General features: G+C 44.1%; 1 protein-coding gene across 2 annotated transcripts in view; it reads left to right on the top strand.

Annotated features, from left to right (window-relative positions):
- The window catches only part of ankmy1 (ankyrin repeat and MYND domain containing 1), a 57,879-nt gene extending 41,697 nt beyond the window's left edge, over window positions 1-16,182 (top strand). Inside the window, exons 13-16 of one of the 2 annotated variants that reach the window (XM_033031526.1) lie at window positions 2,503-2,668; window positions 6,260-6,431; window positions 12,285-12,451; window positions 15,988-16,182. In XM_033031526.1, the coding sequence (XP_032887417.1) occupies window positions 2,503-2,668; window positions 6,260-6,431; window positions 12,285-12,451; window positions 15,988-16,166 (684 nt within the window). In that variant the 3' untranslated portion in view covers window positions 16,167-16,182. The remainder of the gene's footprint in view (window positions 1-2,502; window positions 2,669-6,259; window positions 6,432-12,284; window positions 12,452-15,987) is intronic. The other variant, XM_033031527.1, reaches the window with a different exon arrangement.
- The last annotated feature ends 264 nt before the right edge of the window (window positions 16,183-16,446 follow it).

Here is a 16,446-nt window from a genome sequence, read left to right as displayed (position 1 = left end):
GCATCCATCATTTGGTCAGTGGTGAATCAATCAAACACGGGCTGTTCTTGTGGATGCATTGGTGATCATTTTCCAATGTTCTATGGACTCTGGATCAGTTCCTGCTAATTTAACCCTACTTTTTTAAGAAAGGAGGGAGAGAGATAACAGGGAATTATAGACCAGTTAGCCTGACATCGGTAGTGGTGAAGATGCCTGAGTCGATTATTAAAGATGTAATACAGCACATTTGGAAAGCAGATCGGTCAGTCAGCATGGATTTATGAAGGGAAAATCATGCTTGACTAATCTTCTGGAATTTTTTGAGGATGTAACAAGTAGAATGGATAAGGGAGAGCCAGTGGATGTGATCTATCTGGTTTTTCAAAAAGCTTTTGCCAAGGTACTGTAAGGGAGCAACTCTATAGGAGTATATTTGAGTATAGGAGTAAGGAGGTCCTACTTCAGTTGTACAGGGCCCTGGTGAAACCACACCTGAAGTATTGTGTGCAGCTTTGGTCTCCTAATTTGAGGAAGGATATTCTTGTTATTGAGGGAGTGAAGCGTAGGTTCACCCGGTTAATTCCCGGGATGGTGGGACTGACATATGATGACAGAATGGATAGACTGGGCTTATATTCACTGGAATTTAGAAGGATGAGATGGTATCTTATAGAAACATATAGTTCTTAAGGGATTGGACAGGCTAGACACAGGAGTCGAGAACCAGGGGTCACATTTGACGAATAATGGGTAGGCCAATTAGGACTGAGATGAGGAAAACGCTTTCACCTAGAAAGTTGTGAATCGGTGGAATTCTCTGCCACAGAAGGCAGTGGAGTCCAATTGACTGGATTTAATTATAGCTCTTAGGTCTATTGGAATCAAGGGATATGGGGAGAAAGCAGGAACCTGATTTTGGATGATCAGCCATGATCATATTGAATGGCTCGAAGGGCCAAATGGCCTACTACCTATTTTCTATGTTTTGTGACCAGAGACACCCATTATACCCTGTTGATGCAAATGTGTATATCTCAAACTTGTCATGTAGGAACACCAGATAGTAAATCCATGATAGAAAATCAAATACTCCTTAATTGCCTTCAGAAATGCAAAGAAACCATTTCTATCCATACCTTTCAGATACTTTATAGGGCGGCATGGTGGTGCAGTGGTAGAGTTGCTGGCTTACAGCACCAGAGACCCGGGTTCAATCTTGACTGCGGGTGCTGTCTGCACTGTGTTTGTACATTCTCCCTGTGACCACGTGGATTTTCTCCTACACCATGTGACCAAGTTGCTCCGGTTTCCTCCTACACTCCAAAGGCGTACAGGTTTGTAGGTTAATTGGCTTTGGTAAAGAACGTAAATTATCCCCAGTCCGTAGGATAATGCTAGTCTATGGGAATCGCTGGTCGGCGCAGACATCGGTAGTCTGAAGGATCTGTTTCCGTGCTGTATCTCTAAACTAAACTAAGCTAAACTAAAGAACTCAGGATGTCCCAAAGTACTTTGGTGTCAATGTCATTTTGTTTTGAAGAGTAGCCACTTTTTTACTGAAGTAAAATATGGAAGAATATCTATGCATAGCAAGTTCTCACAAATATCATAATAAAAACTTGCTGTCTAACAGTTTGAAAATGCTGCTGGATCAGCATTGCGCTCACCAGGTGATGTTTGCTGTGCTTCCTTCCTGTTCACTGGGGGCTCGTTTCCTGTGCTCCATTTAAGTTTACCTAATTAGCTGGAACATTTATTATAATACTGCCTAACACTAAGAAATTAAATATGTATGGCATATTAATAATATACAATAGATCAGAAAATCTGCTAGTTCAGCATTATCAAAGTCCAAAATGTGCTGAATTATTGGAGCTTTACTGTGATCAGCTATCAATACATAATTATATAAACATTTAAAAAAAAGCTGGAAACACTCAGCAGGTCAGGTCCAACATAAGAGGGAAGGTCCAACATTTGGCTCGAGTCCTTACCCTCTGGGAATTGAAGGTGAGGGGGGGGGGGGGGTTCTGGGCAGGTGTCGGATAAACAGTGATCAATATCTGTCAACAGCTGCTTGGAATCGTGAGGACAAAGGAGCTGGTGGGGTGCGGCCCAGTTCACTTCACCGCTCAGCTTGAAAACCTATTGTAGATGTAGAGTAAAGCAGTCACTGATCCCATGGTGTGGTGGGGTGAGACATTAGAAGCAACATGCAATGTCCTGCTCCAAGCTATTAATACCAAAGAAACATGTGTTGTTATTGTTTTGTAAATATCATTATTGTAAATAATTGAATGCATATAGTTTCGATATTTAAAAAAATACCAAAGAAACAAGTGCAGATGCTGGAAAAATCGAAGGTAGACAAAAATGCTGGAGAAACGCAGTGCGTGAGGCAGCATCTATGGAGCGAAGGAATAGGCGACGTTTCGGGTCGAGACCCATCTTCAGACTGAGGAAACAAGTGTAATAGGTTTATTTGGGTGAAATAACTCATCCTAATCTTCTTGTATGCAGGATAAGAGAATAGCAGAGACGCCCTATCATGCACTATCCAAAGAGGAGCGAGAGGTCTACAACTCCCGACGCTTCCTCCTCGACTTTTTGAGTGAGCCATTCCGTTCGGCCACCATCGACAAGGAACGGAAGCGGTTTGACAACATCATCCAGCAGAACATTCGAAGTAAGCAGGGCCTGGCCAGTACTTGGCCTGTTGGACTCCCCTCACCTAGGCTTCATAAGATTATAAGAGATAGGAGAAGAATTAGGCCATTCGGCCCATCAAGTCTACACCGCCATTCATTCATGGCTGATCTATCTCTCCCTCTTATCCCCATTCTTCTTCCTTCTCCAGCGGGGAGTGTAAGATGCTGAGGACGGGAACACTCTGAGATGCAAACCTTGGAGTCTGACTGAAGTGTTGTGACAGCAGCCCTCTGGGTAGGCGGTTGATCACAAACACCAAAGATTGTCTCTCTGCACTGCAGTGCTAAAGTGGGGTAGAGGTAGAGATGGAATCTATCTCCAGCAAAGGGAAAAAGGTTAAGTTCTGCTTGGGAACAAATTTTTCTTGCAATTTTATCACAGTTCACTGTGTGATGGGGTAGATGTAAATAAACCCTGCACTGGAGTTTAAGTTGAACATCTGAAAGCTGCTTATTGTTATAATAACAGCATGGAAATCAGCCCTTTGGTCCATTATTTCCACATTGACCCCTTTCCACTAAATCCATTTTATGTCCCCTAAATTACCATCCATTTCCACCCCCTTACTCCCCCACCCCAAGTTGATAGAGTACAGATTTAATCCAAATATGTCCTGAGTTCTAAGATCCAGGCAGCCTTTTTTTTCGAGATACAGCATGGAAACAGGATTTTCTCCCATTGTGTCTGCGCCAATCAGCGATCACTCGTACACTCGTTCTGTCCTACACACTAGGGACAATTTGCAGAAGCCAATTAACCTACAAACCTGCATGTCTGGAATGTGGAAGGAAACCAGAGCACACAGAGAAAACCTGCCCAGTTACAGGGAGAAGGTACAAACTTCGCACAAACATGCATTTGTAGTCAGGGTCACACCAGGGTCTCGGGCGCTGTAAGGCGGCTAGTCTACTGCTGCACCACTGTGCCTCCCAATTAGGCTGAGTCAGCTTAGTACCTACAAACAAAGGACCCCAGAGGAACTGGTTGAAGCATGTAAGATTACAAACATTTAAAAATCTTTTAGACACTTCGTGGAAAGGAGAGGTTTGAAGGGATATCGGCCAAATGTAGGTAAATGGACTAAGTTGGATGAGCATCTTGACCAACATGGCCAAGTTGTATTATTCTCTGACTCTGTGACGATGGCACTTGTGTAACAAAAAAAACCTTTGTGTCAAACTTCAAATTATTAATTGATCTAATTTGTTTTGCATTTTACGGAAGAGACTTACACCCTTTGAATTTTTTAGCTGGATTATTCTGGAATGAGTGATAGACACAAGAAGAGAAATATTTCTCTTTCTAATATCTTGTTGTTCATTGGCCTTTTGAATGGAGGAAAGGGAATCAGCTCAATAGCTAGTTTGATTAATATTCTATGCACCATACACTCTCAGCTCACTTACCTTTCTTCTCGACATCCTTCTCTTTAAGTAACTGTACGATCATTGAATTGTAAGAAGGGTCCCGACCCGAAACATTGCCTTTCCATGTATTCCAGAGATGCTGCCTGACTCCAACATTTGTGTTTTACTTAAGAGGAAGTAAATCTGTCTGCTTTGTTTTATTCATCCATGGCTAATATATACTTGAAATGGAAATATTTGCATGGCTGTGGGCAGATTTGTATGAGTGGGACTACTTGGAAAACTCCTTACAATGAACGAACATAAGGGAACGATTGAAATGGCTTCCATCTATGTTTTAAAGTTTAGTGAATTCTGCGGTTAGGTTTATCAGGTTTGGAGTCGTATTTGTGTACATAACTACCACAAATCACTACTGCCAAAAGCAAACCTTTTTGTGAGCATTGTCGGTCTCAATAAGAGGGCAGAGGTGGAGGTGAAATAATTTGAAATCAGGGTAGGAAAAAGAGTGGAGAGAACCACTTTTATTGAGACACTAGCATACAGGTAGTGTGTTCTAAATGCCTGCTGATGTTTCTCTATGCTGTCTAGTGTATTTCAGGCCAGGCACAAGGGATTCGGTGTAAGAAGCTGACTGCAATGAGGCTTCACATGCAGCGCAATCTTTTTTCCAGTAGCCCATTAGACGGGAGATTGTTTCTCTATTAGAGCTTTCTCATTCATCAATTACTTGTTTATCGAATGGCAATAGTTTCTGATTGCCTACTCGCCATTCCAGGCAGTTGGTCACGGGCTACCAACGTTCACCACAAATCCCTTACTCAGCTACATCACTTGCCACGTAATAAATCTGGAGTATTGTGTGTTCCCAGTCTAGAATAGGGCCAGATGATTTTGATTTTTATCTTTTTTACTACAACCCATGAATGTAGCTGTGGAAGTGGTAGAAATCCCCTTCATGGAGTGGTGGGGAATCTGTACGTTTAGTTTAATTTTTTACGTTAGTTTAGAAAAACAGCGCGATAAACGGGCCCTTCGGCCCAATGAGTCCGCACCGACAAGCGATCCCCACACATTAACACTATCCTGCACACTAGGGACAATTTACACTCGTACCAAGCAAATTAACCTACAAACCGATACGTCTTTGAAGTGTGGGAGGAAATTGAAGATCTCGGAGAAAACCCTGCTGTCACGGGGAGAACGTACAAATTCCGTACAGACAGTGCCCGTAGTCGGGATTGAACCCGGGTCTCCGGAGCAGCAAACCCTGTAAGGCAACAACTCTACTGCTGCCATGCCGCCCAAATATGATGTGGTTTTGTCGCATGTTTATTGGAATTGCTAGATCTCTTACACTGATCATAGTGAAAGCAAATTGAGAGAAACTGTCCTAGAAAGCACCTTTACACAAACGGCATTCCCACAATGGTTTGTTGACACTTGTGTCATTGTGGACCCCTTGGCCAGCACCACTAAAGCAGTAATTATATTGTGCAGCACAATTCTAAATTCCAGCTAGTTGAATTCCTTAAGTCATAGAGAGATACAGCGTAGAAACAGGCCTCTCAGTCCATCGAGTCCACAGTGACCATGAAACATCCATTCACACTAATCCAATTTATTATCCACATATCCTCATTAACTCATCCGAGACACCAGACATTAGTGGCAATTTGCAGTGGACAGTTCGCCCACCAGCCTGAATGTCTTTGCGATGTCAGAAGAAGCCAGAGCACTCGGGGGAAACTTTCACGGTCACAGGAAAGGCATTCAAGCTCCATACAGATTGCACCGGATGTCTGGATTGATCCTGGATCTTGGGAGCTGTGTGGTCTGCCACTGTGCCGTTCTTGACATTAGTAAAATAATGAGAGGAAAGGTTGTAAGAGGACGAGATTCTAAAGACTGGGGAAAACGGCAGGGAGGCGTTCAGTTGGCGAGTTGTGTAGCATTCAATCTAGAAGCATAAGCACTCAGATGGATGTGTTTAGTCATGATTCATTGCAGAGATTAGAGCCAAGCACTCATGGTACATGTTTTAATAGAAGAGGAAAACTTTGGTTTTAGCAAGCAACAAAAGCTTTTCACGGTACCTCGGTACAGGTGCCAATAAACTAAACTGAACTGTCCTTTAGTGTTTTGAGATTAGCATGATGAACTTTGTATTCCCTGCTGTGAACTACTTGTGTGTTTTACAGCCCGGGCACCAGGGACCATATCCCAGCTCAGTGAATCTGAGGCACTAACCTTCGCTGACATCAGCCTAACAGCACAGATCATCTTTGAGCGACACGCTCAGAGGACCGACAAAACTCTGTCTTTGACAGTGGTCCCAGAAAAGAAGAGGAAAGTTGATGACAAACTTCACAGGTGCAAAGTATTGGGGATGGGGATAATTAAAAATCTGTCGGCCAGATGCTTTCCAATGTGAGCCTTTCCAATATCAATTCCTTCAGGTGCTCCCTAGAATGTCCCGGATAATCAGGTATAACAAAGAACAATGTACAGGCAAACTCCAATAAACCACTATGCTCTGGACTTGAATGCTAGAATGTTAGGTTGTCCAGACTATTGGATGTTATTTCCATGAATGCCTCAAAACACTTTAATTTATTTTTATTAGATATTCATAATCATCATAATCATACTTTATTAGCCAAGTATGTTTTGCAACATATGAGGAATTTAATTTGCCATACTGTCATACCAATAAAAAGCAACAGAACACACAAAATACATGTTAACATAAACATCCACCACATTCTCCACATTCCTCACCGTGATGGAAGGCAAAAAAAGTTCAATCTCTTCCCTTCTTTGGTCTCCCGCGGTCGGGGGCCACGAGCCTTCCGTTGACGGGCGATCTTGGCTCCCATAGCCGGCGGTCGGGCCCTCCGTGTCGGGGCGATCAAGCTCCTGCATCGGGGGGAAATCTAAACTCCCCCGCGCCAGGCGATCGGACCTCAAGTCGGGGCTGGTCGAAACCTTCTGCATCGTTTGGAGCTTCCCAACATCGTTTGGAGCTACCCGAGACGGCAAGCTTCTCAATGGTGAAATCCCAGGCAAGGAATCGGCTCCGATTGTAAGTCCACGTCCCCGCGGTGGGACTCAAAGTCAGTCCCGAGCAAGGTCGCCAGCTCCATGATGTTAGGCCGCAGAGCGACCGGAGATATAATCCGGAAAACAATCGCATCTCCGGCAAGGTAAGAGATTTTTTTTTAAAGTCTCCCCCGACCCCCTCCCCCACTCCCCACATAAAAAAACCAGAGAACATTGACACATACTTTTAAAATACACTAAACAATAACCAAAAAAAAGACGAAAAGACAGGTAGACTCTTGGCGAGGCTTCCATCGTGCGCTGTCCCCTAGGTGTTAATTAAATATTAGATAGTATGATAAATTTTTCCAGGATCTAGTTCGGATGAAAGGAAGCATGACAACTGTGTCCCAGCGAGTGGGACTCTGTAGGAAGTAAGGCACTGGTGGTCACTGGTGAGTATTGTGAGCAGTTTTGGGTCCCATATCTGAGGAACGATGTGCTAGTATTGGAGAGGGTCAAGAGGAGGTTTAGGAGAATAATCCCAGGGATGATTGTTGGATGATCCCATATGATGAGGAGTTTAGAAGGATGAGGGGTGACCTCATCAAAAATTGCCAAATAGTGAAAGGCCTGGATAAGATTGGACGTGGAGAGGATGTTTCCACTAGTGGGAGAATTTAGGACCAGAGACCATAGCCATAGAATAAAAGGATGGACATTTAGATAGGAGAAGAGGAGGAATTTCTTTAGTCAGAGGGTGGTGAATCTGTGGAATTCAGAAGGCCGTAGAGGCCGACAAGAAGCCATGCACAAATGGGGTGAGCCAGATGTTGAATCATTTCGAATTCTGTCTAGCGAGGAGCGGATACACAGTGTTTTACTGTACAAAGCCCGGCGGGGGGCGGGGGGGGGGGGGGGGGGGGGGGGGGACCTTTGTGGAAGTTCTCAACCCAAATGTAAAATCAAACTAAAAGCTACTTATTTTACTTTACTTTAACTAAAAACCTAAAATGTAAAAATATACTTAAGTTCAGTTCACTTCAGTTTATTGTCACGTGTACTGAGGTACAGTGAAAAGCTTTTAATGCAAGCCAGCGGCAAGACAATACATGATTTCAATCGAGCCATTCACAGTGTACAGATACATGAGAATAACATTAAGTACAAGATAAAGCCAGTAAAGTCCGATCAAAGATAATCAGAGGGTCACCAATGAGGCAGATAGTAGGTCAGGACTGCTAGTTGTGGTAGGATGGTTCAGTTGCCTGCTAACAGCTGGGAACAGCTAGCTAACAGCTAATAATATAAAATTAAAAAATATAACTAAAAGCTACTTATATTTTAATACAGCAGGAACATAGTGAGTTGTTAATTACACCCAGACAGAATTTCTAACTTTCAACATTTGGTTGCGTGATAAAGTTTTGAACTGGAGTTTCTCCCTGCCCAGATAGATTGAAACCATCTTGTACCTAAGCCATTAATAGAACAGGTGCCTAGTTTTCCATTAAAAACCCCAAGGATGGTTTTATAGCTATAGTCAGGGGTGCTGTGCTGCCGGATCTCACCATAGCATCGCTCCGGCAACTCTGTAAAAAAAAAAGCCAAAATAAAACAGCGGGAATTTTAACTAGGGGGTGTGTGGTTGGGGTAACCTGGTTGAAAGAGGGGGAAAGGGAAGCCCCATCATGACTGAGGTTCCCTTTGGGAGGGGGAGCAGCAATAGGATCAGCAGAGTCAGACCATGTGCTGTCTGCATCGTGGAGGTTGTGGGTCTGGTGCTGAGCCTGGAACTGTGGTGAGGTGATGCCTCCGGCCTGCTGGTGGCCGGTGGAGAGGCGAGGGTTGGCCGAGTTGGTGGTGGAGGCTTGTGGGGGGCTGGAGTAGAGATACGTGTCGGCGGCAGCAGCATTGGTGGTTCCAGGAAGACAGTGAAGGTCGACAGCAGCAGCATCGGTGGCCCCGGGGAGGTGGTGAGAGTCGGCAGCCATGGCAGTTTCGATGGTCCGGGCCTGGGTTTGGCTGGGAAGGTGGTGAGGGTCGGAGAGGCGGTGGATGTTGTTGCTGCTCCACGTGGTGGCCATCTCGGCCTCGTGGTGGTCGGGCAGGCTGCGCCGTGGTCCAGCGGTGGGGCTCCAGGCCTGTGGGCGGGCAGTCGAGTCGAGTCGAGGAGTGTCAGTGGAGGGACCAGCCTGGAGGCTGGCAAGCTTGTGTCCAGGTAGGTGAGGAAGCGTTTGTTGAGGGTGTGGATCTGGTGTCGAATGAAGTAGAGTTGTGGTCCATTGCAGATATGAGTGGGTGGGTGAATGGGTGTGTGGGTGGGTGTGAGTGTGTGTGAAGGCACAGAGCTGCGGGAGCGACAGGGCGAGTTGGTGCCGGGCCGCCACCTCTGTAAATATACATGATTACCGTCTTTTTCTTTACTTGCTTTTTAATTATATTTCATGATAACTAGTGAGTGCAACCGTGCAATATTTTGTTATTATTAAATGAAGTATTATAAATTTTATTGTACTAGTTATACACTGGGATGTAGTGATAGGCTATAATCTTGTTTTACCCCCTTGGGTGAAAACTTGCCCCCCCCCCCCCCCAAGCAAAACCTGAAATGACGCCCTTGTTTGACAGCTCCGGCACCTAAAAACTTAGCACTGCAACACTGGCTATAGTATGTCTGTTTAATAGGTACCGTACAAACAGTCAGAAACATTGGATTAGCTCCTGTCGCATCATTTAAGTATTTTGGCCAGACTTCTATTCTAGCCTGCAAGTGGTAGGATTAAAATGCAACCTGATTGATGCTCTCGCAACACAGTTTGTTGCTGCTGCACTGCTTTCACAGTCAGAAGAACATCTGACAGGAGCAGATGAACGGGTCGCCGTCTGGATGTTCTTGGCGAGTGGGAGATGCAGGGCAGAGGTTAGTGTGGGTATGTGCCTGCTGGCATCTCCAAGAGCTGTGGACATCTTTAGAAAGAAAGCAAACAACTTGAATTGGCGCGCACAGGTATTTTGTGGATTGCTGACAAGGCTGCATCCATTATTCTCCCTGAGAATGTGCTGGTGAGCCATCTTAGAGTCATAAGGTTAATGGAGGATTTCATCAGGGTGAAGACAGAACTTTGTGTCCACTCTGATCAATGCTGTCACAAGCACATCTGCCATCTCTCACTCACTTCACGTTCCCAGGTGCATCACCAACAAACTCTCCTGGACCAACTACATTGAAGCTACAGCCAAAAAAAGCACACTAACTCATCTACTTCCTCAGGAGACCAAGGAAGTTTGGCATGTGTCCAAATACTCTTACCAATGTTTATAGATGGACTGCAAATAGCGTACTATCAGGCTGCATCACAGCATGATTTGGGAACAGCTCTGCCCAAGACTGCGATAAATTACAAAGAGTTGTGGATGGAGCCCAGCCTGTAACACAGATCAGGTTCCCCACCATCAACTCCATCTACACGTCATGCTGCCTCAGGAAAGCAGCCAACATAATCAAGTACTTTTTTTTACCCCAGGCATTCCCTCTTCTCCCCGCTCCTGTGGGGCAGAAGACACAGAAAATTGAAAGCAGATACCACCAGACTGAGGAACAGCTTCTTTCCAGCTGTTATCAGACCATTAATTGGTTCTCCCATTAGTTTGGGAATAGTCCCAATCTTCCAACCTACCTTAATTGCATATGCTGGATTTTTTCCTCTGTAACTGTAATAATACAATGCTGTAAAACTAGATTCTGCACTCTGGTATTTTATCTTTGCACTACCTGTTCTTGTGTAGGGCTTGACTGTATCATAGGAAATGTTATCTGATATAATTGGATAGCATGGAAAGGAAAGCTTTTCACTATTTTTCAGCAACAAAACAATAAACCACTGCAATGCCCAGTTCCAACCGATTGCATTGATGCCTGCCCAGTCAAAATGGCTTTGGCCATTTAATCATTGAGTGTCAATAATCTTGATCCCCAGTGACTGTTGTGGTCTCCTGACTATCGTTGCAGTAGGCTGCCCACCATCACATTGCCATTGCTCTGTTTTGCTGCCAGGATTGCATTTGATTCCTTGAGTTAGAGGAATGTGAGGTGATCTCGTTGAAATCCATTACATTGTAGCGGGCACGAGAGAGCAAATGTTGAAGCTGTTTCTTCTATGGAACACTCATAATATAAAGCCCGCCTTTTGAACTGAGATACAGTGTAATTTATTCACCCAAGGGATTGCATGTCTTTGGAATTTGCTTCTCCAGCGACTGTGGATGCTCAGTTGGAGTCTAATCTTGGTCACCAAGGCAATCAAGGAAGATGACATTGGGCAGAATAGTGGAATTGATATGGAAGCTCAGACAACTCAGGGCGACACAGTGGCGCAGCAGTTGAGTTGCTGCCTGACAGTACTTACAGCACCAGACTAATAGGGACGAATGACCTGTTTCCGCGCTGTATCTAAAAAAAACCTTAAAAACTAAAACCTAAGCAGATGTGTGGGAAGGAACTGCAGATGCTGGTTTACACCGAAGATAGATACAAAATGCTGGAGTATCTCAGCGGGACAGGCAGCTGTCCCGGGCTGACTGCAGGAAATGTTACCCATTCCTTCTCTCCAGAGATGCTGCCTGTCCCGCTGAGTTCCTCCAGCATTTTGTGTCTATCTTCACCTTAAGGGAAAATGGGCTGCCAAACTCTAGCCAGCTACTGTCTCTCCTTTGGCCTCCCTGTTCTGCCTGGTGTCACAGCTAATGTCCTGCAGAGACTGGCACCCTCATGTGGACAGGGGCAGAGCACACATGCATCAGTTTAAGAGACACAGCCTGGAAACGGGCTCTTCAACCCACTGAGTCTGCGCCGACCAGCGATCACCAGTGCACTAATTCCATCAGTCTGAAGAAGGGTTTCGGTCCGAAACGTTGCCTATTTCCTTCGCTCCATAGATGCTGCTGCACCCGCTGAGTTTCTCCAGCATTTTTGTGTACCTTCGATTTTCCAGCATCTGCAGTTCCTTCTTAAACACTAGTTCTATCCGACAGACTAGGGACGATTTTACAGAAGCCAATTAACCTACAAACCTGTGTGTCTTTGGAATGTGGAAGGAAACCTGAAGAATGCAGCCATAGTCCCCCTCACCCCCTCTGTTACTGATCCCACAGTTTTGGCTAACAGCATTTCTCCTCTTGCAGTAGGCATCTCTTCAAATTCAAGTTCTGCTACTACTGCGGCCGCTCGGTGGGGGTCCATCTGACACCTTGCACCCGGTGCAAGGAAGTGTATTACTGCAGCAAGGCCTGCAAGCTGGCAGCTTGGAACGAGTTTCACAAGGATGAGTGCTACGTCGTGAAAGGGAGAGGTAAAAGTTTAACCTGCAAAACCTTAGCATACCAATGAGCACAGTAACAGCTGCAGCGCGGTATCTTATTTTTATAGTCAGGGGTCTTTAGGAAACCGTTGACCCCAGACCATAATACACAGTAACCTTCCAATATTCTGACATGTTCAGGACTGAACAAATTGTCTTTCTGGACTGATGGATGGATGTTATTTATATTAATACCACTTCTAATTCTTTATTTGTATGATGTTGCATGGCAACTTCTCCAGTAGCTTTAAAGAGTGCACGGGAAACTGGGCCCAGGTGAGTTCAAAGGGAGCTTGGGAAGTGGTGAGCTGAAGAATGGTGCGGAACCAAGGCCACCACTGTGTGAATGAGAGCTCAGGAATATGCATTTGGCAAACCTGAAGCCAAACCATTGGGAGCTCAGAGGAAGTGGAGCAGATTACTGGAGTTTTACCGTAATGAGGGAGATCGGGGCATACTTAGAGGTATCCCTGACTGTCATTAAAGGTACCAGGCCAAATAATAAGCCTGCATTTAAATAAAGGGGTAGAGTGTTCTTCCTCCCTGGAACTCATCACAAGTAACCTATGAAGGTTGAAGCTATTTGCACTCACATGCGCCGTTTCAAAACCCAAATTTACCCTCTTCCCCCATTAACCAAAGTAAGCATATACTCTTTAAATCAAACAAACGTTGATCTCATTGACCAGTTAATCACCCCATGCAGCCTGAGCATTAGCCTTGCCCGTGACAGACCCTGATGCCTGTTAGACTGACCACTACCTACTCTTGTCCTATTTTCTCTTGGACCCAAAGCACCAGCGTCAAGAGCAGCATGGATACCAGTGGTAAATAATGTTGAAGCTTGCAGGGACAACTCTTCCCAGACATAAGGAAATGGGAGCATTTTTCACACAGAGAGTGGTGAATCTGTGGAATTCTCTGCTACAGAAGTTAGTTGAGGCCAGTTCATTGGCTATATTTAAGAGGGAGTTAGATGTGGCCCTTGTGGTTAAAGGGATCAGGGGGTATAGAGAGAAGGCAGGTATGGGATATTGATTGGATGATCGGCCATGATCATATTGAATGGCGGTGCAGGCTCGAAGGGCCGAATGGCCTACTCCTGCACCTATTTTCTATTTACTATTTGTTTATCTAGCCTACCCCACCATTCAAAATGATCATGGGTGATATACCCCAGGCCTCATCTTTTCTGTGCCAATTACAAATAGCTTTCAAGCCCCAGATCTTACAAACAACAGATCTGCCTTCTCTGAATATTTCCAATGTTCCTACTCCACAACTCTCTGGGTTAGATCATTCCAGAAATCCATCATCCACTATGAGAGGAGGTTCCGATTGTCCCCAGTTGTTAAAAAAATTCCCCGATATTACTGACTGGTAATTCTTGGCCAACTGCCATCAGGAGTAATTGAGCAAAGAGCTGGAAGAACACAGCGGGCCATGCAGCATCTATGGGGTGGAAAGGAAAAGTCGATGTTTTGGAACAAAACCCCACATCGGGACCTAAGACAAGATTATGATCCGAAGCATCAACAGATCCTTTCCCCCTAGAGATGCTGACTGACCTGCTGAGTTCCTCTGGAAGGTTGCTTATTCCTCCATATCCCAGCATTTGCAGGCTGTTGTGTCAACATTAGCCATTTAATGATTGGGGATGATCAGCCATGATCACATTGAATGGCGGTGCTGGCTCGAATGACCGAATGGCCTACTCCTGCATCTATTGTCTATTGTCTATTAATGACCAAAGTGATTGGGCTCTGAAATCATCCACCTGTGTAGAGAATCTTGGGTTACTAACAAAACAGAAGCAACCATTCAACCCTTGGATTCACACCGCCTGTCTGGTTGTAGGACAAGGGAGTGAAGGGAAAGATTCCAAAGTGCCTTGGAAGAATAACTGCAAAGAGCATTAGTTCCAGAGAGATGGGATTCAGTCAGAAATGTTCTGTTCCAGAGAATGGATTTAACTTGGAGACTTACTGTGCTGGAGCAATGGGATTCAGCAGGAACGTTTATGTACCAGAAGGAAAGGATGCATTTAAGAATGTTGTGAATGAGAGAGATAAACTTCTATGGGGGAGTTTTGTGTGCTAAAGCAATGGGCTTTGATAACCCCAACAGTCTTTTCAGGTGAGGCAGAGATTCACTTGCACCTCCGCCAACATCATCTACTGTATCCACTGTTCTCCTATGTATGGACTCCTGTGGACTCCTTTATATCAGTAAGACCAAACACAGACTTGGCGATTGTTTCATTGAACACCTATGCTCTTCCCCCTCTCCTGACCCTCTGAGACTCTGAAGAAGGGTCTCGACCCAAAATGTTGCCTATTCCTTTTCTCCAGAGATGCAGCCTGATCTGATTAGTTACTCCAGCATTTTGTGACCATCTTACTGTTACAGTTCGTGTTACGGTTATATAATTTTTTGGTGAGGCCACGTTTAGAGTATTGTGTTCAGATTTGGTCACCATGTTATAGGAAAGATCATGTCAAGCTTAAAAGGGTGCAGAGAAGATTAACAAGGATTTTTAACTATTGTTTAATAATAACAAAAAAATTAATACTTAAATTTTGGAAAAATAATTCAATACCAACGCTTAAAATGTGGATTGCAAGTATGTTGGACAGCGCACATCTTGAGGAAATGCGATTCCTCCTAATGGATAAATCAGACCAATTCATAACGAGTTGGTCTCCATTTGTCGTCTTTTTGGAATCATATGGTGCAACACAATTGTAAAAACTAACTGTTTCAGGACTGGACGAGGGTTGGTCAAGATTACAAACAATTATCTCCTTACCCTTTTAAAAAAAAAAATTTTTTAATGTCTTATTCTCTTTTTTCTATTTTCCTTTTCTCAACTTTCTTCACTCATTCGTCTTTCTTCTTTTTCTTCACACACTATATATCTTACGCTTTTCTATCCTTTACTATCTAATTTATTTTTCTTATTCTAATCTTTCTTTAATATAACAAAAAAAAATAAGAAGCTGTACATAAAATGTATTATGAAAATATATATTAGGCACTTTGGTGCCATATGATTGTACTTACCTCTAATAAAATAAAATATTAAAACCAAAAAACAAGGATGTTGCCCAGCCTGAGCTATAGGGAGGAGTTGAACAGGCTTGGGCTTTATCCCTTGGTGCCGGAGGATGAGGGGTGATCTTACATAGATGTACAAAGTCATGAGAGGATCGGGTAAACACAAAGTGTAGTGGGTGTATGGAACAAGCTGCTTGAGGTAGTTGAGGCAGATTCTATCAGAATGTTCAAGAAACATTTAGATAGGTACTGTACATGGATAGGATAGCTCTATAGGGATATGGGCCAAAAGCAAGCAGGTGGAACTAGTGTAGATGGGCATGTTGGTCAACATGGGAAAATTGGGCTGAAGGGCCTGTTTCCATGCTGTATGACTTTATGACTTAAAGGGCAGAGTCTGCGACGGGTACATAGCCATTTCTTATCCTAACTTTGTGCTATTTACCACTTACATTTCTTTCTGTTTCCAGGTCGTGGTTCATCCAGAAGGAAGAAAGGGGGTGAAAAAGATGGAATAAAGGGGTCCGAAGAAGAAGATGAAGACAGAGAGAGAATCGAAGGGGAGGGAGTAATTAAGGATGGATCACAGGATTGGAGCCTTTCAACTACACTCTCCTTCATGGATATGGGCAACTACAGCTTTAATTAAAGCTGCTTTCAATCCGTTGACTTTCTCAGTTTTGTCTTGTATGCCTTTTATTGGGGAGGTGCATTATTATATTATTATCACCTCTCTGCTAGTACAGAGAGTTTTTGGCTTATCTGATAATGTTAAGAGGTCCGGGCTAAGAAATGTAATTAAATCATGTGTACTGCTTTAAGATGTTTCAACCAATTTCTGGCAGCCAGGTTTGCCACTGCTACACGGGTGGTTTGGCAAAAGAATAAATCAGGGAAGGTAGTGCATCCGTGGATAACAAGGGAAATCA

Source organism: Amblyraja radiata, chromosome 13 (assembly GCF_010909765.2).
Source record: "Amblyraja radiata isolate CabotCenter1 chromosome 13, sAmbRad1.1.pri, whole genome shotgun sequence".
NCBI classification, from domain to species: Eukaryota; Metazoa; Chordata; class Chondrichthyes; order Rajiformes; family Rajidae; genus Amblyraja; species Amblyraja radiata.
Note: the sequence above shows the minus strand (reverse complement) of the source record. Positions and strands in the feature narration are given on the sequence as shown.